Source organism: Coturnix japonica, chromosome 2 (genome assembly GCF_054131305.1).
Source record: "Coturnix japonica strain WE chromosome 2, WE-NBRP24, whole genome shotgun sequence".
Classification (NCBI taxonomy): domain Eukaryota; kingdom Metazoa; phylum Chordata; class Aves; order Galliformes; family Phasianidae; genus Coturnix; species Coturnix japonica.
The window spans coordinates 28,904,577-28,928,293 of NC_140664.1; the positions used below are offsets into that span (position 1 = coordinate 28,904,577).

At 37.2% G+C, this 23,717-nt stretch overlaps 1 protein-coding gene across 1 annotated transcript in view; it reads left to right on the plus strand.

The window, feature by feature from the left end:
• The window catches only part of TRPA1 (transient receptor potential cation channel subfamily A member 1), a 39,567-nt gene extending 17,004 nt beyond the window's left edge, over positions 1–22,563 (plus strand). Inside the window, exons 11-28 of the mRNA XM_032442756.2 lie at positions 993–1,093; positions 2,333–2,502; positions 2,586–2,750; positions 4,203–4,317; positions 5,287–5,453; positions 6,344–6,437; positions 7,111–7,170; positions 7,983–8,081; positions 8,970–9,040; positions 9,489–9,636; positions 14,220–14,309; positions 14,529–14,698; positions 16,017–16,146; positions 16,264–16,446; positions 17,843–17,911; positions 19,065–19,175; positions 19,669–19,766; positions 21,450–22,563. Of these exons, the coding sequence (XP_032298647.1) occupies positions 993–1,093; positions 2,333–2,502; positions 2,586–2,750; positions 4,203–4,317; positions 5,287–5,453; positions 6,344–6,437; positions 7,111–7,170; positions 7,983–8,081; positions 8,970–9,040; positions 9,489–9,636; positions 14,220–14,309; positions 14,529–14,698; positions 16,017–16,146; positions 16,264–16,446; positions 17,843–17,911; positions 19,065–19,175; positions 19,669–19,766; positions 21,450–21,681 (2,273 nt within the window). The 3' untranslated portion in view covers positions 21,682–22,563. The remainder of the gene's footprint in view (positions 1–992; positions 1,094–2,332; positions 2,503–2,585; positions 2,751–4,202; positions 4,318–5,286; positions 5,454–6,343; positions 6,438–7,110; positions 7,171–7,982; positions 8,082–8,969; positions 9,041–9,488; positions 9,637–14,219; positions 14,310–14,528; positions 14,699–16,016; positions 16,147–16,263; positions 16,447–17,842; positions 17,912–19,064; positions 19,176–19,668; positions 19,767–21,449) is intronic.
• The last annotated feature ends 1,154 nt before the right edge of the window (positions 22,564–23,717 follow it).

The following is a 23,717-nucleotide window of genomic DNA, read 5'->3' on the forward strand; positions in this document are numbered from 1 at the left end:
TCCTGAAGCTAAGGGAAGAATTAGGGAAGTGATTTCACCTTTTTCCACATAGTGTGAACAGGTTGTAGAAAAGCGTTTAGGGTATTTTTCATGCCTCTCAAGGTAGAAGTAACACTGGCACTCCATCATAGATTTGCTCAGGTTGGAAGAGACCTTCAAGATCATGAAGTCCAACCTCAACCTAATGACATCCTCCCATTCCTTAGCAGTTCACAAAGCAAGCAGAACTGTGTAATAAATTAGTCACTTACACAGAGTCACATTTCACACCAAAAATCAGATTTTATATAATCACAGTCATATTTAAATTTTTCAGTTCCCGTGCCTTTTGTGTGCAGGCTATTAACTGCTAGTGTATTTCCTCTTTTTAAGAGTAACAAAACTGATTTTTGTTCGTAAACCTTGTAATAAAGGTTTTAAAGTTATAACAAGGTTAAATTCTTTAATAAGGCTTTTTTTTTTTTTTTCCTTTTTTTTTTTTTCCCCAAAACTGAGGGGAAAAAAATCCCATTTCCTGATGCTTGTAATGCTTGCAAAAAAAGTAATCTCTTTTTTTGTCGATTACTCAAATAGTTTTGCCAGATAAAGTTATTGTGACTTTGGAAATAGTAAATAATTATTAAGACTGTATAATTACAATGGGAATTGACTGTAAACCCAACACTAGAAGAAATGATCTATCTGCACCTTTAAATTGCCTCTTGATCTGTGGATTCTCAGTATATCTGAATATAAGTGCCCCACCTAAATCTTACTGCTGTGATGAAATATAAAGTGCATATGCACGGTGCCAAGTAAAGATGAGTATTCTGGTTGTGTTGAGCTGGTTTTTATTTGCAAGTGAAGTGATATCTTATAATGTTAACTTGAAATAATATTTGTTATTTTATAAATTTATTCGCAACATTTGTTCCTTTGCATTAAACATCATCAGTTAGTGCCAGGGGCCAGCAGTTTTGAAGTTGCTGGTATTTGTTTCCATGTTTATCTAGGAGCAAACGTATCATTAAAAGATCATCTTGGTCGGAATTTCTTGCACTTGACGGTGTTACAGCCTGGAGGATTACAACATCTGAATGAGAAATTTCTGCAGGTACAGTAAGCACTGATTTATATCTCTCTCGGTTGCCCTCACTAGGAAACGTAAAGGCAAAAAACGACTACTTTTTTGTTTTCAAATGTTAGTAGAAGTTCCTGGTGTTTGTTAAGTTACCAAGTGTCACAGAAAATAGTATGAACAGGTACATATCTCTCATGAAAATATTTCAAAGCCAATAATACAGTTTTCTTATTGCCAGGCAAAGGAATAACATAATCCCATAAATTATTTTGCTGTTGGGGGATTGAATAGCTCAAGAGGTAGGCAATGAAATACAGAACTTTTCATTTCTGTTTTCCCAGCTTGCATGCAGTGAAACTAGGAGACATACTAATATTCAGTCAAGCTCTAGGATTTAAACAGCTTACAGAATGTTCTTCAGGAGTTTTCTGTGGGCTACTGGACTGTAGTGAAGTCTTGGATTTAGTTCTAAAAAGAATTTCAATTATGAATTTGGCTTTGTTGAGGTGAACTCATATTGCTAGAACCCAAGCGTGCTTGAAAGAGTTACATTTGTTAACCTCCAGAGCAATAATATATGTGAATCATGAAAACAGCTTTTATGATGTCTTTTGGGACTTTGTAAACAACTTGGATTGGTAGTGGAAGTAGATTTAACTTCCCTTTTCAGCAGATGTAGAGAATCAGCCTTAAAATAGGGTGATAACTCTGGTTTGTCTATGTTGATTTTCTAATTATTGATCATAATAATAAATCAGTGAGTGGAGGAGACTGTGAGAGGAGATTCTTAGTTGCATTAAGAGGGAATATGTACAGGATAGCATTAGGGTATGGAATAAAACAGGGAATTAAGAGAGAAATAGGAGTAAAAAAATACATTGTAGAACAGAGAACTGATGATTCCAGACAGTCGAAAGTTTTGCTGCTCAGTATGGACTGTATAGACTACCTTTGCTTCTGTACAAGCTGCCTGCTGACAGCGATGAGTATGGCAGCAAATAAAAATCTCCCATATGATGTTTGTTCTGTGCCCAGTAAGGGCACAGACTGACAGGTTGCTGTGTTCTCCGAAGACTGATTCTTTTTAAAGATGGTCACCCACAAATCAACAGATATTAAATGTTAATTGCTACGACATTTATCTTTTCTATATTTGTTTTTTGTTTTTACATAGTGCTTTAAAAATATTAATACCATTGTTACAGACTGTTAGAAGCTGTGGAACATCAGTGATATAATTCCATGCTTTTGTTTTTTTTCTGGGGGTAACAGATGGAAAATATTAAAAATCTGGTGGTGGACGAAGATAACGAAGGATGCACTCCACTGCATTATGCATGCAGACAAGGTGTGGCCCTCTCTGTAAATAATTTACTCAGCCTCAATGTTTCCATTTATTCAAAGAGCAGAGACAAGAAGTCACCATTACACTTTGCTGCCAGGTTAGTATAGCTTAGGCAGTGGAATCAGTGCCATTTACCGTCAGTATTTCTTTGACATTAATATCTTTGTTTGTCTTTCAAAGCTATGGCCGCATCAATACATGCCAACGACTTATAAGGGATATGAAAGACACAAGGCTTTTGAATGAAGGTGATAAGAAGGGAATGACTCCCCTCCATCTGGCAGCCCAGAATGGTCATGAGAAGGTCGTTCAGTTTCTTCTGAAAAGAGGGGCCCTTTTTCTCTGGTATGTGTTCAGGCTTCCATTCATTAAGGTAAAAAAGAACTATCACATTTTTTTTTTGTCCATTGGCTAGGAAGCTAATACAATACAAATGTAAATACAATATATATAAATAAATACTTAGTGCATATGATAAATAATATTTACAAATATAAACATACAAATATAAAAAATACACCTATATAGACAGTAGTTGTAAAACTAAGGTGTTTGTACCTACATCTGCCTTACACATAGAATCATGTCTAGCTATTAGCCAGAGGTTTTAGTGCAGACAAAACTGAGGTTTATCTAAGTCCAGCTGAGGAAAGAATGTTAGAATTTTTAAGGGAAAAAAATGTTTTATTAATAATCATGTCAGCTTCACTGTTGTCATGTTTGATTAGAGGTTTGTGTGAGGATTCTTAGGACTGGTGGTCCCAGGCAACTTCTCTTGTACTTTAAGTACTGATTTCAGGTCATAGATCCTCAGGTCTCTTGGCATTGGCAGCTCTTCACCTGGATAGGATTTCTAATTTCCAAGCCCAAATCTATAAAGCCAGAATCCAAAGATACAGAAAGTTTAAAGCCCCGTTACCTGGACAATTTGTAGAGTTATAACTCTCATGTCCTCTTCTTCCAAATCTGTGACAATCTGCACTGCAGCTGCACCTTGGAGCTAGGGCTGCATAACTTCTGAAAAGATCCTATGGCAGGCAGGCCTGTCATAGTGCCAGTATTTATGACTGTGGAGATTCCACTAACTTGACTGCCACATCCCTGGAGGCCAGGCTGGATGTGGCTCTTGGCAGCCTGGTCTGGTGGTTGGAGACCCTGCACATAGCAGGGGGGTTGAATCTAGATGATCATTGTGGTCCTTTTCAATCCAGGCCATTCTATGATTCTATGATTTTATCATTTCCAGTGTCATTAGCTGGACTAGTCCGCTTAGCTAGAATAGAGGTGATGATTGTATGTATTTATGTACACAATTTTGTATGTATATATTTAGGCTTAATTTAGAATTAAAACTGAATTAATTGTTGGGATGAGCTGGTACATTCTGCGTGATAAAAGGCTTAACAAATTTTTTTTATACTAAGATGAAGTAATACTCATTGGAATATATTTGTGTGCTTTTTTATATTCACTGTCATTAAAAGCAAGATTCCATAGTATGGCCGTGGTCAATGTCATGTCTATTGCTAGCTATTAATAGCTGAATCTTGTGCTTGAGTCATTTTCTAAGAAAAACATCTAAAAAATAATAATAATAATTTTTAAAAAGGGTACAGTACATGCATGTATAAAAAAAAGGAGAGAGAGAAGAAAAGTCAGACCTGCATACTTTTACTGACTTGAATGTTTGATGCATTGGTGCAGTAGTTGAGAGTCAAAGGGCAGGGCAATGAATTTATTTGAAAGGGATGCAGTTTTGCATTTATAATGACTATTTTTATATCTTCTACATGTAAGTGACTATAAAGGCTGGACAGCCCTGCATCATGCTGCCTTCGGAGGATACACTCGCACAATGCAGATAATACTGGATACTAATGTGAAGTGTACTGACAAAGTGGATGAAGAAGGGGTATGTGTTCACATAATTTCATAGTATCATAGTATCATAGTATCATAGTATCATAGTATCATAGTATCATAGTATCATAGTCTCATAGTCTCATAGTCTCGTGCGGGTTGGAAGGGACCTTAGAGATCATTGAGTCCAACCCCCGGGATTTGAGCCTCCTGTGTAGCAGAGCGGCACTTCTACCACTTGCGCCACAGGGGATTCGAACCCGGGCCTCGGTGTTGCAAAGCGGCATTCCTACCACTGCACCACCGGGCAGTGGTATTTGTCATCTCCTGTTACTTATAAAGCATATGTTGGAGGTATATGATTAGTAGCACTATTGCATATATCCTATATAAAGTCAGTATATATTTCATCACTGTTCATCATGTAGAGTAGCTTATTATTAATGAAATTATTATCTAGTTCTTAATTGTGAGAAACAATGAAAATTATAAATAGATCAACGGAATACATAAAATACAAAATATGTTGGACTTGTACCTCTTGCTCCCTTTACAGTACATCGGTACTTTTGTTATGTAGTAAAAGCATTGGTAATTAAATTTAAAGAAATCATACAGATTAAAAAAAGTCAAACATCAAATCAAACTTGTTAACATCCTGTGTGAAATTTACTTGTTCTGCACACTAATATTGAACAGATACCATCATTTTTACTTATCTGTCCCTCACTGTTTGTTAGCTAAAAAAATTAAAGGTATCACTGAATTGGTCTTTATTAACTACAGCTGAGTTTCCTCTTTTAATTTAATGCTGTTGTGACTGTAAACTTAGAATAAAGAATTTGTCTGTATCATAATCTCTATAACGATATTCTACCATTTAATTTTGCCATTAAAAGTATTCAGGACTTGTAACTAAGAGCATCGTGTGGCTTTTCAGTATGAGAAAGAAGGATGGAAATATGTGCATTTTTTTAAAATGTGCCCTACTGTTGTATTACTGTCCTGCTTTTCTTCACAGAACACAGCTTTGCACCTAGCTGCAAAAGAAGGGCATGCAAAAGCAGTAAGGTTACTTCTTGACTATGGTGCAAAAATTCTGTTGAACAAAGCAGTAGCTTCTTTTTTCCATGAAGCAATACACAACAGGAGGAAAGATGTAGTGTCAGCTGTCATTTTGCACAAAAGGTAAGATACACAGAAAATGCTTTTTGAATTTATTTTTCCACTTGTAATTGTTTTTGGTTTTGTTTTATGTGAGATTAAGTTTTGAAAACTGGCTGTTTAATGAGTTTTTATTTTGAAATTTCAGATATTGTTTTATACTCTTGTGAGAATCAGTAAATCTTGTTAAGTTACTTGGCATGCTCTTTTTCATGTTAGGTTGAGTATTCAGATTCAGGGAAAGGAAAGCAACCAACAGAAAAGCATGTGTAGGCACATTTAAATTAAGTAATCCTTCCCATGTTTTCCCACTGCATATGCATGTAATTTAGCCCTTTCACATAATGTTACAATACCTTCAGACTTTTAATCAAAAGATAAGACTGACACCATTCAAGGGAATGATTTCAAAATCATTGTTTCACATATGTTACAAATATTTAAAAATGTGGCAGTTCAACTACAGTGTAGAGTACTCTACATTAGAATATTATCGAGTACTGTTTCAAGACCAAAACATTTCACTGTTGATTGATGAGCAAATCTTTTGGTAAGTGCTGAAGGAACACTGCCAGTATGTTGCAGTATTTATTAGTATTCAGCTCATCTTGCAATCCAGGATTCCAGCTTTAGTTAAGTTCCCTATGGAGTATGAAGAAAGACACTTATTCTTGAGAGGTCTTAGCATAGTTGACACATTTTTGTTTAATTGATAACAGGAATAAATATGAATCATTCTCAATGAAGCATCTAGAGTGTTACTCAGTTACAGCTGAATTTCCACTTGGTGGTATATAAAAATTACACACTGTGATTTGCAAGATGATATCTAAAATAAAACTCAAATAATCTCAAACAAGCTTAATTTAAAAAAGAAGCAACTAATTCCTCTTAATTTTAACTTATTTTTGTAGATGGGAAGAAGCTGTTCTGACATTCTCTCACTATTCTAGTGCCAATAAATGCCCTTTGCTGGAAATGATCGAGTATCTTCCTGATTCATTTAAAGTAAGTTTGCTGCTCATTTTAAAGACACAGCTGCACAAAAAAAACTCAGTTACTTTGCATCAATCACCATTGTTTTTCTAGTGCTGTCCTCAATAACATTGATTATTATAAAATAAGAAAAAAAAACATAAATTCATAAGTTGATGTACTTGTGTTTTAGTGATAGTTTCAGACATGTCTGGTCTCTTGAGTTTCTTTAGAAATAGAAATAAGATCTTAGTTTCCTGAGAAAGTGGAGTGATAAAAGCAGCCTTGCTGTGTATTACATATAGCATATATATTTTAAAAGATAAAAATGATGGAAGTTAGAAGAGAATTGGTTCCAAAGCTATTTGAGGTAATTTTGCCTTCTGAGTTAACTCTTAAATCAAGATAGAGAATTTTAATTTTTTAATTAAAATTGCTTGTTATGTATATATTCAAAAATGCTTTTCATTTTATACCTCTAAGCTAACATACAGCCTTGTAAAATGCATAATTTCATTATTGAACTACTATATGTGAACTTTGGAATTTTCTGTATGTATAACACCCTGTAAAACCTGACTGAATCATCACTTCTATTAGAGGATTGCTGTGTCTGAATGCCTATTTCTTCATGCCCAAACTTTCTGTTCATATTGATGTGTGTTATCTGTATCACCTTTATTCATGGTTCTGTTCATCTTCAAAGCTGGTTTTGGACAACTGCATAATTGAATCTTCAGAGGAAAAGACAAGTCGAGACTTCTATGTAAGTGGATGAAAAAAATGTATGAAAGCAGCACATTTTATGAACTTAGAGTCAAATATATCACAGTGTCCCCGACAATGTGTTAGCACAGAATATTATCTGGATAAATATTAAGTTAGAAAACCATCAACCTGACTTTTTACTAGTAGTGCTGGATGTAAACTTAATACCTCTTCAGTATTTTCCGTAGCTACGTAAGCATCCTGGTATAAATTGAAACTGCTTTAACTTGGTTCACGAATAATTCAACAGTTACTCACCAATAACTGCATTGAAAATTCATTCACAAAAAAACTCACCTCAATTTGTGGAAGACCTTAAAGTCCCTTCATCAGATTCTAGCAGTATTCAAATGTTTGTATGTGTTATTCTCTACAAATCCAGTAATTCAGTTCTCTTTACTGTTTGATGCTGGAAGAAATACATATTTATACATGAAAGCTTGGGAAGAAATCACTACAAATTTCTTAATGTTTGTGAACTTGGTATGATATTGACATGGCGTGCCTGTAGATAAATATCAGATCTTGCCAGAAAACACAAATGGCTGATCTTTGGGCTTTTCTTTGAAGTCATCATTAAAGCAAACTCTAGTTACATGAATGATATTTTTAGTGTTTTTTCTATTGCAATATAAAAGATTTAATATAATTATGTTGCAGCCATATTTGTTTCGATGTCATGTTCACAGGCAGACTGACCAACAATTAGTAAACATCAGCTTTACAAACACTATGATATGATAGACTTTTTCTTTTCTCTCAGGATAAGCTTTTTAAAATTCGGCATATTATCTAACCTTTGTTGTTCAGATTGAATACAACTTCAGATATCTTCAATGTCCCCTGACACTTAACAAGAAATTAAAGGAAGCTGAAGATATTTTCTATGAACCACTGGCCATTTTAAATGTAAGTATTTTATTTTATTCTGACATAATTCCATGGTGCCTTCTTTGAGATAAATGAGGGTTTGTTATATTTTATCATAACATCCCTTCTCCAAATTCTCTACCTATGTACATTTAAAGTATCTTGGAATGAAGTATGGGTTCAAGATCATATAGTCTACGTAATACATAGCAATTCTCTCAGGATTAGTTTATGTAAATAGCTATGAATGTTTCAAGACAGTGTGTTGAAACAGGCAGACAGCATGTTAAATAAGACCATGATCCAATCATAAGGACTATGAGCTGGAAGAAAAGGCATAGAAAAAGCTGACAGGGTTGACTGTTTCCATGCGTTGATTGTGAAAAATTTCTGTGCCTAAAACAAGTTTTGCTGTTCTCACACATAGCCAGTCTATTTTAATTTTTATTTATTTATTTATTTTCCCCTTCCTGAAAACATTATAGACTGATCTTGCTGGCTTCTTTTGATTTCTTTTTTAGGCTTACTGCTGGCAATTAGATTTGGTGTAGTTTTTAATAATAAAGAAATTACTTTCTAGTTAAATGTAGCTAGAAAATCTTGGTCATTTCACATCTATGGCTAGCAAAATGTTTACTCCTAAAAGCATAGATAATTAATTAGTCTTCCAGGTTTGTCTGCCTATGTAGTGTCAGTTTTTAAAGCTTGAAATAGACTGAGAGCTGCAGAAGAGTAAGCAGATGACTCAGTAGGCTAAGACAGAATCATAGTTTTGAGTATACAAAAGAACTTTGCAGTACCTTACTAAGACACTATAGTTTTCATTATGCTGTTAATCAAGTTGAGAAGGTTGGCTAGCCTGTTTTTTGAGCATGTTGCTTAGCTAGAAGAGACAAATCTGATCCTTGGTACTTTCTTGTTTTGTAGGCCATGGTACGGCACAATCGTATGGAGCTACTCAGTCATCCCGTGTGCAAAGAGTATTTGCTAATGAAGTGGTACGTGTATTTTAATGTATATAAAAAACAATATCACACGTCAGGATGAAGATTGTTGTACCTTAGAGCTGCTGGTAAAAGACGAATACTGCTATGGCATGAATGGCACCAATGTCTTTTATATACAGCACTCATAAATGTATCTAGAATATGTTAATTTTTATGTAAAATATAATTTAGAGTTTAGTAGTGATTCTTTGATATATATGGAAGAAGCAGCCGCTGTCTTTGCTTCCACACATTTTTTAAAATATTTAATAGTATAAAGTCAAAAAGAAATTATATTTTGGAATGCCTGCTAGAGTTCACACAAACCTCAGTGAACACGGATCACAAAGAAATGTTTGAAAATATACCAATAATGAAAACATTCTTGGCTATTAAATTTAAATGCATGCCCTTCTAAATTTATTAAGTGTTTTAACATGGAGCATTTTTTACTTTTAAGGATGGCTTATGGTTTTCGAGCACATCTAATGAATTTAGGCATTTATTCTCTTGGTTTGATACCATTGACTCTTCTGGTCACCCACATACAGCCAGGAAGACCTTTAAATGGAACAGAAATCTATGAAGCAAGACCGTTGGAGTATGAGGTACTGAGTTTTCTTCCTCTTTACAATGCATTTAGAATGGTTGTAGGAAGAAGTTATGATTATTTTGAACTGTTCATTATCAACTCTACATAGAATTGAAGTGTTTTATCTGATCAGCAGTTACTTTTGATGATAAATTTTAGTTATGATTTCTTATTTTCAGTGTCTTTTCTAAAAACTTAGTACCTGGTGTGACTATTACAGTTTCTTCCATGAAGTGAGTGTTCGTTTAAAGTTGAAGAAAAAGGAATAACATGTATTTAAGAATAAAGAGATAGATAACGCTGAATTTTTCAACTTCTCATATATTTTTATTTTTCAGACAAAATAAACAAAGTTTGCTTTTTTTTTTAAATTTTGACACAGAAATATTTGTCAACTGTAAAGTCTTTTTGCCTATTCAAATACAGCTTTATTTGCCTGTTTTATGTATTACTTCAGGGGAGGTTCTTCTTGTTGCCTTCTAATACTTAAAGGGAGCTTATAAACAGGAAGGAAACTGATTTTCACAAGATAATAATAATAGGACAAGGGGAAATGGTTTTAAATGTTAAAAGGGAGATTTAGATTAGGTATTAGGAGGAAATCTCTACACAGAGTATGATGAAGCACTGGAACAGTTTGCCCAGAGAAGCTGTGGAAACTCCATCCCTGGAGGTGTTCCAGACCAGGCTGGATGGGGCCCTGGACAGGCTGGTCTAGTTTGGGGCAGCTCTGCCTACAGCAAGGAGGGTAACTGGAACTAGCTGATCTTTAAGGTGCCTTTCAACCCATGCCATTCTATGACTCTTACCTCAGGTTAAAGATGTGCAGAAAACTGGCATGAGGGGAATCAGCTTTACAATTTATCAAATACAGAATTCACTGTTGTTTTCTATGCCAGTATAAGGCATCTCACAATAAAATTCCTTGCCTATACTGGTTGTAAATAGAGACATCAAAGGGAACAGCCACGTAAGGGTGTCAGGACTCCAATTTCAGCACCTTGTAAAGATTTCAGTTGCCATTCCTTATGCTCCAGTGTGATAGTTAAGTTATGAACTGCAGAATTTATGCTTATATAGAGGCAAAACATACTGAAAATGTTGCCTAAATACAGCAATTCCATTCACAACAGTTGAAATGGTTAACAGAAACTGAATCACAGAATCACAGAATCACAGAATTACCCGGGTTGGAAGGGACCTCAAGGATCATGTAGTTCCAACCCCCCTGCCTAGCAGGGCCACCAAACATACACATTTACTAGATCAGGTTGCCCAGGGCCCTGTCCAACCTGGTCTTGAACACCTCCAAGGACGGGGCATCCACAACCTCACTGGGCAGCCTGTTCCAGGACCTAACCACCCTTCTAGTAAAGAACTTTCCCCTAACATCCAACCTAAATCTTCCCTCCTTCAACTTAAAACCATTTCCCCTAGTCCTGCTATTATCAGCCCTTTTGAAGAGTTTACTCCCCTCCTGGGAGTAAGTTCCCTTCAGGTATTGAAAGGCTGCAATGAGGTCACCTCGCAACCTTCTCTTCTCCAGGCTGAACAAACCCAACTCCCTCAGCCTGTCCTCATAGGGGAGGTGCTCCAGCCCCCTGATCATCTTTGTGGCCCTCCTCTGGACCCTTTCCAAAATCTCCATATCTTTTTTGTACTGAGGGCTCCACACCTGGACACAGTACTCCAGATGGGGCCTCACAAGAGCAGAGTAGAGAGGGACGATCACCTCCCTATCCCTGCTGACCACCCCTCTCCTGATGGAGCCCAGGATCCCATTTGCTTTCCGGGCTGCCAGAGCGCACTGCTGGCTCATGTTAAGTTTCTCATCTATCAGGACCCCTAGGTCTTTTTCAGCCGAGCTGCTCTCAAGGACAACTCCTCCCAGCCTGTACAGGTGCCTGGGGTTCTTCCGGCCCAAGTGCAAAACCTTGCACTTTGCCGTGTTGAACCTCATTAGGTTCACCCGAGCCCAGCTTTCCAGCCTGTCAAGGTCCCTCTGAATGGCATCTGTTCCCTCCACCGTATCGACTGCACCACTCAGCTTGGTGTCGTCAGCAAACTTGCTAAGGGTGCACTCCATTCCCTCATCGATGTCATTAATAAAGATGTTAAAGAGCACCGGTCCCAAGACAGACCCTTGAGGGACGCCGCTCGTTACCGGCCTCCACCTGGACATAGAGCCATTGACCACCACCCTCTGTCTGCGGCCTTTCAACCAATTGCTTATCCATCTAGTTGTCCACCCATCAAATCCACCTCCCTCCAATTTGGAGATGAGGATGTGATGGGGGACCATGTCAAAGGCCTTGCTCAGGTCCAGGTAAATGACATCGGTCGCCTTCCCTTCATCCACCAACGCCGTCACTCCATCATAGAAGGCCACAAGATTAGTTAAGCATGACCTTCCCCTGGTGAAGCCATGCTGGCTGTCTCGGATCACATGCTCGTTCTTTATGTGATCAAGCATGTTGTCCAGGAGGATCTGTTCCATAATCTTCCCAGGCACAGAGGTGAGACTCACCGGCCTGTAGTTACCCGGGTCGTCCCTGCTCCCCTTCTTGTAAATGGGAGTGACGTGACCCTTCCTCCAATCATCTGGGACCTCACCTGACAGCCACGACTTCTCAAATATGATGGAGAGCGGCTCAGCAACCACCTCAGCCAGCTCCTTCAGGACCCTGGGATGCACGCCATCTGGCCCCATAGACTTATACTCATTCAGTCTAAGGAGGCACTCTCGGACTTGCTCTACCCTTACAGTGGGGAGGGATTTACCTCCTTGGTCCCCACATGGAGGTATGGGGGTGCAAGACTTAGGGACGTGAAAAAGACTAGAATCCTGGCCACCAGTGAAGACCGAGGTGAAGAACTCATTCAGCACCTCAGCTTTCTCTTCATCTGTTGAAGCCATTTCTCCTTTTAAATTTACCAGAGTAGGCACGCCCATTTTGGCCTGTCTCTTCTGGCCAATGTACCTGTAGAAGGTTTTCTTGTTGTTTTTCACATCCCTCGCCAAGTTCAGTTCTGCCTGCGCCTTGGCTTTCCTGATCCCACATCTGCAAGTTCGGACGGCATCCCTGTATTCTTCCCGGGTGACACAGCCTTGTTTCCAGAGCTTGTACACCCCTTTCTTCACTCTCAGTTCTCTTAGCAGGTCCTTGCTGAGCCATGCCGGTTTTCTACCTCTCCTGCCCACTTTCTTAATCAGGGGAATGGAGACCTCTTGTGCTGCCAGGAGGGCATCCTTGAACAGTAGCCAGCTCTCCTCAACGTCCTTATCTTTGAGGGCAGCGCGCCAGGGGATCTTGGCCAGCATTCCATTGAGTAGCTTGAAGTCTGCTCTTCTAAAGTTGAGCATCCTGGTCCTGCTCTTTGCCAGGCCCACATCGCTTGAGATCACAAACTGAACCAAGGCATGATCGCTGGAGCCCAGGCAGCCTCCAACCTTGACGCCTTTGATGATCTCCTCAGCGTTGGTGAGCAGCAGGTCCAGCAACGCTTGACCTCTGGTCAGTCTGTCCAATACCTGAACCAGAAAGCTATCATCAATGGATTCCAAGAGCCTTCTGGAGCTCTTGCAGCTCGCCGTGTGGTTTTCCCAACAGATGTCAGGATGGTTGAAGTCCCCCACCAGGACAAGAGCCCGTGAGCCAGACGCCTCACGCATCTGGAGCAAGAAAGCCTCATCAGCAGCCTCCCCTTGATCAGGTGGCCTGTAGTATACCCCTAATACCAGCTGACCTTTATTAGTCCCATCTCTAATCCTAACCCACAGGCTCTCAACCTGTTCTTGACTGTTTCTCATGGGGAGTTCCTCACAGTTTATCCAATCTCTGACATAAAGGGCGACTCCCCCACCCTTCCTACCTCGCCTATCTCTCCTAAAGAGCCTATAGCCATCGATGGTAGTATCCCAATTGTGGGAGTCATCCCACCATGTTTCTGTGATAGCAACAATGTCATAATTTTCAGAGTGCATCACAGTTTCCAGTTCCTCATGCTTGTTACTCAGGCTCCGTGCATTAGTATAAAGGCACTTCAGCTGGGCTGTCCGTCTCACCACCTTCATAAGCGATCCAGGATCCACTAGAACAGTGGCATCCCCAGCATCCCCCTGCCCTACTCCCTCCTTTTGCACTCTGCAATCTTTGCCCACAGAGTTTGGTACAATCCCTCGAATGCACCGTTCAACCCCAGTAGCCCTTATTTTGCCCCCTTCCCCCTTCGTTCCTAGTTTAAAGACCTATCAATGAGTCCCGCTAATTCTTCAGCTAATACCCTCTTACCCCTCAGGGACAGGCTGCTAGCATCAGCAGCCATCATTCCAGGTGCAGTGTAGATTGCCCCATGGTCAAAAACTGCTTAGCATAGGAATGCTCAAGCTTTCTTATTTGGTTTGTATTACTTAAAAACAATGTAATTGACGTGAATTTCACAACAAACATTAGTAAAACAGAAGCATAGCCTGTTAGCTTGCTTCAAATAAACTTAATACTGTCTTAACAGAATGAGATATAAGGCAGGCAGAGCTAAAATAAACATTGTTCATTTAATAATTTCTGCTTTGCTTTGTGCTCTGTTTCTTTATTTCAGGACTCATACTTCACAAGAGTGTGTATGTGTCTAGTTTTAATTATGAGTTTACTGGGAATTTGCAAAGAAATATTTCAACTCATTCAGCAGGTAAATATATACAGAAGTAGATTCACAGCACTAATCACAGTGTGCATGGCACTTTATTTGATATTAAAATACATCTGACTTTTCTCTGATTACAAGGAAAATATAATTTATTCCTACAAATAAAATTAAAGCATGAAGAACATTTAAATAGTGTTATTTAATTCAGTCACTTAATGATGAATGTCTTGTAAATATGTATCTGTCTCTCTTAAATCCCAGAAATTGAAATATTTGTTGGATTACTCCAATCTACTGGACTGGACAATTTATAGTACCAGCATAATTTTCGTGTCTTCTTTATTTATTAACACACCAGCTCATTTGCAGTGGGAATGTGGAGCAATTGCTGTATACTTGTCTTGGATGAACTTCTTGATTTATCTTCAGCGGTAACGATTATTTACATGCTCTGTGATAAATACTTTCAATATTTCCAGATAGTTTACATACCATAGAGCATAACTGGTTGTGTTAGTCCTATTATTTATTTATTTAAGCTATGCAAGTTTCTAGATTAGGATCTCATGATCTGTTGTTGTTTTTTCACCTGATAAGCTGTAATTTTTTGTGTTTTTCATGAGAAGCATCACGGAGTGTGATGATGACAAGAAAAGAAATAAGAAAATGTATTTTGATGTGTAGTAATTGTGTATTTGTTTAAAGAATGTCTAGAATTGCACATAAGAAAAAAAAATCAGACAAAAATAATTGACTTCCCCCCACCCCTCACATAAATACTGCTGCAAAAGAAGGATGTAAATCACAGGAGGCAAAAGGAGAACAAACTATAGTTATATAACTTGAGTGAAGATATTTTCTCTTAGCAGTTTATAGAGTAAGTAGCACATCCCAGTTGTCTTCATCCTAATGCTCTATAAAAGTATCATGTTAGATGAAATAATCTTGTGAGTTGACATTGACTCTGTTTATTTGTTGATTAATTTCAGTAGCATTTCACTGTAGTTGATATATTTAAGGATAAGGTTTGTCAGCCAAAGCAATGTCATAAAGATATTATCTCCATATGACATTGCCTTTGTAGACAAACATTGTTGTACACGTGTCTGAGCTTAGATGACTAATCAGTGGGCTTATCTTCTGTCCTTTGCTGTGTCCTGTGGGCAAAATGGATATTGAACCTAAGCACTCAAAATCAAATTCCTTGAGTGCTCAACCATCTTTCTTACTATAAATCAAATGTTATCCTTCCCTGAATATAGTTAATTTGTTTGTAGATATTAGAACTTTACAGTTACTGTACACATAATTTTTCTGAGTTAGGCCATCTCTTCTCAAAGCAACCTAAGCTATACTGACCTCAATAGAACTGTACCAAATAAAAACACCTTTATTTATATTAAGATTACGTTTGCTTTACTTTCAGCTTATCTTTTTAGAGGTGCACATAATATTTCAGGGGGGAAAACTAGTGAAGGGATTTTCTCACTTGTGCTACTGTTTTAGCATAAAACAGTCATCTGGTCCTTGAATCTGGCACAGAACATAAATTCCTGAGTTCAGGTTTGGGGGAAAAACTAGATTGGTCTGCTTTGTGACGACATGTGTTCTGAGATTTGGTTGATGTGTAAGCCAAGAATGGGGTAAGCTTGCCAGAGAACAAACCGCTGGAAACTCAGTGACTTAAAATTGCGTTCTAACTTCAGTATATAATTTTTCTTACATTTTTTTGGTTCACTTATTGCCTAGATTTGAAAATTATGGCATTTACGTTGTGATGTTCTGGGAAATTCTGAGGACTTTGATTCGGATCGCTGTTGTTTTCTTTTTCCTGATATTGGCCTTTGGACTGAGCTTCTTTGTCCTTTTGGGCTCACAGGTTAGTTGAGTTCTTTATCATTTTAGATGTTACCTTTAAATAAAGAATTTTCAAAACTATTTACAAATTTCATAGTTTTTTGGGTTTCTGTTGATTTCTTCATTTCTTCTTTTTCAGCAAACATATAGCACACCACTGCTTTCTGTAATGAAGACATTTGCAATGATGCTGGGAGACATAAACTATCATGATGCATTCCTTGATCCTTTATTGAGCAGTGAATTGCCATATCCATTCCTGAGTTACACGGTTCTGATTATATTTACTTTGCTTATTCCAATCCTTCTTATGAACTTGCTAGTAAGTAAACTGCTTCTTAATGCACAGAAGTGGTTAGTCATGGTTGTATGTGTGTGTGTACTTTTACACAGTTTTGACATATAGAATTACTTTAGTAATGATGTGTAACATTCATTCATAATGTAACAAACAAATATTTTTAGTGACATAAAGTTGCCTTTCCCTTAATTGTTGCAGTGTGTATCTTCAGGTATGTATAAATGAGTAACTGATGAAATTTCCCCAGCTGCAACAGGGTCTTCCTTACTTCTTGTGTTTGGCTCTAGAATAGACAGGAGCATAGCCTTCTGTTTCTGCAAGGAGTCAAAAAAACAGCTTCTGCATATATGAAGAGTGCATGAATGTCAGAAGAAGCTGTTTTTTGTTTGCTGAGGAGCAGTCCCTCTGGTCTGTGCTACAATCTGACTCTACATTGACATTAGAAGAAGAAATGTTAGGGATTAGTTCTCTGAACCAACGTTCACTGATTTTGTTCTAACTTCATGCTGGAGAGTGACTCATGCAATTGCTGCCCCTCTTTTTTCAGCAGGAAGAAAACACATGTTCAGATTGAAGCTGCAGTATGTTATTATGTTCTCTCTACTGAGACAAATGGGGAAGGATGATTTTAATAAGTGCTTTGGTAAATACCTGCCCCATAAACTAGAAACTGTCTTGATTGTTTAATCTCTCCTTCTGTTTTACCATCATAAACTAATAGTAACAGTGATTTTATTTATTTATTTATTTTCAGAGACAGATCTCAAATCTTCATTGCACACATGCCAGCCAGCAGTATATGCTACTTCATGTGCCTGTAGTGAATAAAATGAATCAGAAAACCAATTCATAGTCAGAAAGGCAAACAACAAGTAAATCATCTTCAGCCGTATTTCACTGACCGTCAATTACTGTTTTTAGGAAATCAGGTTTTTCTCATGAGCTGAGCAATAAAACTCAGCAAGTCAGCTGAGGGCTATCTTTGGGGTTTTGGTTTGTTTTGGTTTGTTTTTAGATTACTGTCACCATGTAGTTCAATCAGAAGTCAAGATACATTCTACTTCACAATAAATAAATAAATAAATAAGCAAACAAACAAACAAATAAATAAATAAATAAAAATCATGAATCACAAAATAAGGGATTTTATTCTTAACAATTCTTCTAGGTTTCTTTTCGTTACTACTATGCAGGTATTTGGAAGTGAAAAAGCTTACTATTATTCTTGATACCTATTTTCCAAGTAGTCACAGAGGAGCGATGTTTCCAGATTCAAGTGTAACAGGTTAAACTTTAGAGTCATTTTGTATTTAAATGTAACAGTTGCAATTGAAAGCACAGATCAGATTACAAAGGAAAATAAAAAACCCACAGTAAAAATGTTTCTTGGATCTTTGATACTATGTTGTATTTTCAGATTGGTTTGGCTGTTGGGGACATAGCTGAAGTGCAAAAGTATGCTGCTCTCAAAAGGATTGCAATGCAGGTAAGCAGCATACCACAAAAACACAACTGGAGGAATTAGCACTGCTAGGAAACCATACAGATAATTAGCTAATTTATCATCATCATCACTAACTAACAACATAACATCTCTTTCAAGAAAATTTGAATATGGGCATCTTATCCTAACTCTTATTTTCAATTGTCTGCTTTTGTATACTGAGAACATAATCTGCAATGCCAGTTATAACTAAGGATCTTAGTAATATTTCTAAGTGTTTTTAGATACCTTAATCTATTTAAACACCTAGTAGAAGTTGCACTGAAACCAGAAGAATTTAATAACCTATATAGTTTTCTTCTTCTTCTTCTTTTTTTTTTTTATTTCTTAAGGAACAGTAGATTTGGCATATAGTTTTCAAATTTTTTCTTTTCGTTGTTGTAAACTGTCTATGAAGCTTGATTTTTCACATGTAGAAATACACAGAGTATAGACCTGTCAAACAGAGAACAAATATCACTTCTCACAAGATATTCTCAGAAACTCCCTGCATGCTTCTGCTGGAAGTCTGTATTTTGAGAACTGACCATTCATAACATTCACCCAGGGAGCAGTGGCTTTGTACACGTTCCCTTCTGACTGCTTTTTCCAGAGAGTTTTAGAGAAAACCTAGGGACTGTGCATGTAGGAAAGTTCCTGAGAAGACATTCAGAGTATTTTCCTTACAGTGATTCCTTTGGCTTCTTAATCTGTACATTCTCCGTCATAACCTAGGAAAAAGGTATAGCACGGTTAAAGGGAAAGATCACTCTCATCATTATTTAGTCTCAAAATCATTGGCTTTTTAAAGTATTCGGTCTTTGAGCATTTCTGCTCTGTAATTCTATACTGCAACCCGTAGAGTAATGAAATGTTCCAGTCATTACACATGAGTTAACTCAGATCTAAAACTATTTTAGTTTTAAGAGTGCATAGCTGTGTGGAATAATTACTCTGTGGAAAACTATATACTGCTTTGACTACATGGTATCTAGTGTCTGGACTGCGAGGATCAATTATTGTACCATAGTGTGCTGTGTACATGTCCTCTGAGACATGATGACTCGTGATTTAAATATACTGACATATTGGTTATTTTTATGTTATTATGTGTAGCTATCTTAAGGAAATATTCTAATTGCAAAATAATGTTTAGGTTAATCTTCACACAAACTTAGAGAAGAAGCTGCCATTTTGGTTCCTTAGTCGAGTGGACCAGGAATCAATCACAGTTTATCCTAACAGACCAAGATACTGTGGATTTATGGTAAGATTGTGAATATTTGACTCTAGATTTTATAGTAAAACGTGGTGTGATTTAACTTGGTTTGTACACAGATTGCTGACAATTTTGCATTAATAAGATTTGATCATTAATTGAAATTAATGATAGCATGTCTGATCTTAAAATGACTAATCAATGTTTGAGTGCAACCTAATTTACTCAGCTATAATTAGTGCCTTGAATTCTCAGTGTTGGGTGATGTTATTAGTCAGGAGAAGTTACAGAAGTTATTCAGACTGAAAATGTAAGTACTCACTTTTGGCTGCTTTTTATCTGTCTCTCTACTTTTAATTTCATCTGCTGTTGGTAGACTGAATTTTCTGATTAAGTGTATTTGGCAATAGGAATGTTTAATATTCTAAAACTAACTTTATACCTGAAACTACTTCTAACATTAAGAGTATGTTGAGTCTGTTACTGTTCACCCATTTGGAATTATTATTATTAATTCATTTTGACACTATGTTTTATTTAGAGTGTGTTCCAGTATTGCTTTGGGTTTGAGGACTCTACCACAGATGCACAGAGCACTGATACAACATTAGAACTGGAAGTTCTGAAGCAGAAATACAGGTATATATTGTCTTATTATTCTAGCAGTAAGTAGAGCCCTGTATTACAAAGGAATCGCTGTTTTAAAACAGCATTCTAAAGATCAATACTTAACCCACAAAATGAAATTTAATTTACCTTTTGTCCTTTATTAAACTTCACTGGTATGGTAACTTCATATTCTGTAATGTATTTACTTTCAAAAGACATCTGTGTTAAAGAAATATGCTTATCCCATGGCAGAGAAAGAGGACGGGCTTGTTTTCCCCTTGCAGTGAACTGCATATATATATATAAGGAAAAGGCACGCTCATTTCTGAATTAGAGGTTTATGTATGGAGGTTTTCCAGAGTTACTTTAAACTCACAATTAGTGTAATTCCAACTGGTTTGCAGATACACACAATCGCTAACAGACTTTGCAGTGGTCAGGTGGTAAATCTGCTTCAGATTGTTTCCCCCAAAATGGATTGCTGTCCACATTCTCCTCCAAACAAATCATCTGTTTCCTAGAAGGTTGGAAGAAGTCCTCTGTACTGTACTGTTCTTACTCATCTTACCAATATAGCCATAGGAACACTTTCAGAAAAGCCTTCTGTGAATGTAAAGCTAGGAAAATCTATCTAATCAGACATTTTTTGAATGGAATAACTCATGGCTATTTCATTACAGAAAGTTGCATTTCCTTCTCTGAAAATTTTGTTCTGTTATGTTACTGGTATGTTTTTATTGTCAGCATTCAAAATGGCACTCAGTTCCCTCTGCAGATGGACACAGTCAGCTCTGAGTATATACACACTTGTACTTCTGTTTGTTTTGTTTTAATTAACGCTAGTTAATTGCTGTACTGTTTTAATTCTTATTGTACTTGTTTGATAACCACATAGAAAGAACTGTATCTAAGGAAGACCCAAACTGCTCTTCATAGAGAGCCCTTTCAATCACTGCAAATCTGTATTTGTGCTGCCATTTCGTAAGTCTAGGCATTGTGAAGAGTAGATTTTCAGAAAAAGCCTGCTTCATAATATCATGAAGACAGTTTCTGGACACATTTACTATTTCTTCCATTTTTTTCTTAAAAGATAATGTGTTCTGTATGCCTGCTAACTGATGCTCTTTGTATCAGTTGTGCTTTGGGTAGCAATTGGGTAGCACCAGAGGCATTCAAGGCCAGGTTGGATGGGGCCCTGGGCAACCTGATCTAGTGGGCGGCAGCGCTGCTTACAGCTGGCGGTTGGAGCTTGGTTGTCTTTAAGGTCTCTTCCAACTTTAGCCAGTTTGTGATTCTAAAGAAATCAGTAAGTTTGTCCCATATACTGCTAAAGTAGTTGTGAAGATCATCAGATGACTGAGTGCTAAATTGCTGTTGCAAATCTGGTCCTTATTCCTTTCCAGACACTTAAGTCAAAACTACAAATGGAAATGTTTAGAATTTTACTTTATTTGAGAGTGAGGTTGTTCTTACGTTAAATATGTAGTAAGGCATTTTTTCTCAAGAACCAGAAATTTGTTCTTTAATCTTATTTCTTAAAACCTGGAGAAGTAGCACAGCTTGAAAACTTCAATGTACCCCAAATAAAATTCTTTGTTAGGAGAAGTGTGAGGTTGAGGACTATTGATATCTGTACTTTGAAACCAAATGGCAAAACTTACTTTATGCGTGCTTTTCAACTTCTGTTTCTTCTTGTTGTTTCTCTCCTTTTAGGCTCAAAGATATATCAACACTGTTGGAAAAGCAACACGACCTCATTAAACTGATTATACAAAAAATGGAGATTGTGTCAGAGGCTGAGGATGAAGACAGCAATGATTTATTTCAGCACAAATTTAGGAAAAGGCAGTTAGAACATAGGAACAGTAAATGGGATACAGTGTTAAAAGCTGTTAAATCAAATGTGCCTAACCCAAGCACAGAAAAGAGCAGCAGCTTCTTGTAGACTTCTCTGTGATATCGTGTTATATTAACATTTTGTTTTTCTTTAGGGTCAATTCTCTCAATGCCTGTCCATAATATCAATGTGAACCAGTATTTATTCAAGTAAGAAAACAAGGCCAGATCCAAAAAAAGGATGTAGGTGCTCAAAGCAGTATTTAAGGAGATTTAAGATGTCTACATCTTGAACTGTGATCCCAAAAGAGGCTGACCTATGAGGAAAGTGCCTAACTCAACAGGTGTCAACCTGGCTGTCCTTAGAATTCTTGTGGCTTCTAACTAGGTCAGTTCCTGGATTTGGCCCTAATGCAATTAGTTATCTGTGTAGTTATGTGGTTTTTTTTATTGTTACAATTACTTTTTAGAATTTTAGAATTTTTAGAAGTTCAAATTGCAATTCATCAGATGTTTTGAGAGAGCCAATGGGCTTTATGTAGACTACAGCGGGAGTAAAAGACTAGTTTGACTGATCCTTCAGATGCTTTGCTGAGTAAGGACTGCAGGATCAGACCTGAAACGTAACAAATAAGGTTACAAAGATGCAGTGTAGGATGAGAATAATTTTATGTTCTGGATAACTATATGCAGAGGGATCTTTTGAACTTGCATGCATATAGAAGTGGTAGAATGACATGCTGAATACTAGTAATTTACCACTTACTGTCCTTATACTGCTAGTGTGATTTTGGCCTTCCTGATATAAAAACTGACTTTGTTTCTTTAATCTACACTCTCGTTTTGCTGTTTGTTTGCTGGATATTCAGTACATTATGTAATATACAGTAATAGACCAAACGTGGAAATAAACATGAATTAAACTGTGTTCAAGTATCTGAGTATATTTGCTTCAAAAACAGTGGTAATAAACTAGTTATGTCTGCATATAGTTACAGTGTTCTGTAGTTTGCTTTTGAATTCATACAACTTCTTTAACCATTGAATATACATCAGCTCTTCATGTAAGGAACAGTTACAATCCTAGTTGATTTTAAAGCAAGGCAGCTACCAGAAATCGATTCATACTGTACAAAACTTGACCAGTCCTCAAGAACGATGGGAAGATGTGCTGCTGATTAGTAAAACTTGAGCCTAAACATTTCTTTGGATGACACTCTTTTCAGTAGGAAAAGTTATTTCTCATCCAACTGCCTTATGTCATCTTTAAGACTTTTCATTCTTACATGGTAAAATAGCGATGGGGAGAAGTTATCACTGTTCTTGCCTGTTATGCTGTACTTGCTATGGTGGACAGCAGCTTGATGTCTAATGGGAGATGATATCTGTTAATATTCAGGAAGCCTTTGGAGTATTTTTTTCACTAGCCAGATTCATTGATACCTTTGAAATCTGCGGCATAAATCCACACTAGCTATAATTGGAGATGTTTGATTATAAAACTGAAGTTCTGTTCTGGTTTTGCCTACCAAAATCTGAGTAGGCATTTAGTATGTAAGTAAGTTCTAATTGATAAAATTAATCTTAATTAACCTCAGGTAGAGGTCGAGTACTTGGCTTTTAGACAGTGAGATGGGGCATGGAAATAGTCTTTGCTGTAAGACTGCGTCCAAAACAACATACTCCTGTGTGCCTCACAGGTCCCATCCACAAGTCTTCCTCTTGACCAGGTTCTGACTGTTGGTGGTTGGTGACCCTGCACATAGCAGGGGGGTTGAAACTTGATGATCATTGTGGTCCTTTTCAACTCAGGGCATTCTATGATTCTATGAAATGTCCAGGTCCTCAGGATAAAGCCAGACTTGAAAAAATATTAGGCTAACACTAGATGGCAGTGAGTGATAAGATTTTTGAATAAGTAAATTGAGCCTAAGTACTTAGTTTTAAGTAAAGAGAGTCAACAGTGTGGTTACAACAGAAGCAAAGTTGTCATCATTCACAGTTTTGTAGTTTGAGCCTTTCAAGCCTCTAAGAAGAACTCTGATGTGTTTATGCACAGCAGCCTCTCAGGGCAGGGTTTAAATCTGTTCTGATCTTTCAGCTTACAATTTGAGAAATGTTTTTCTTTTTAATTTTCTCAGGCTT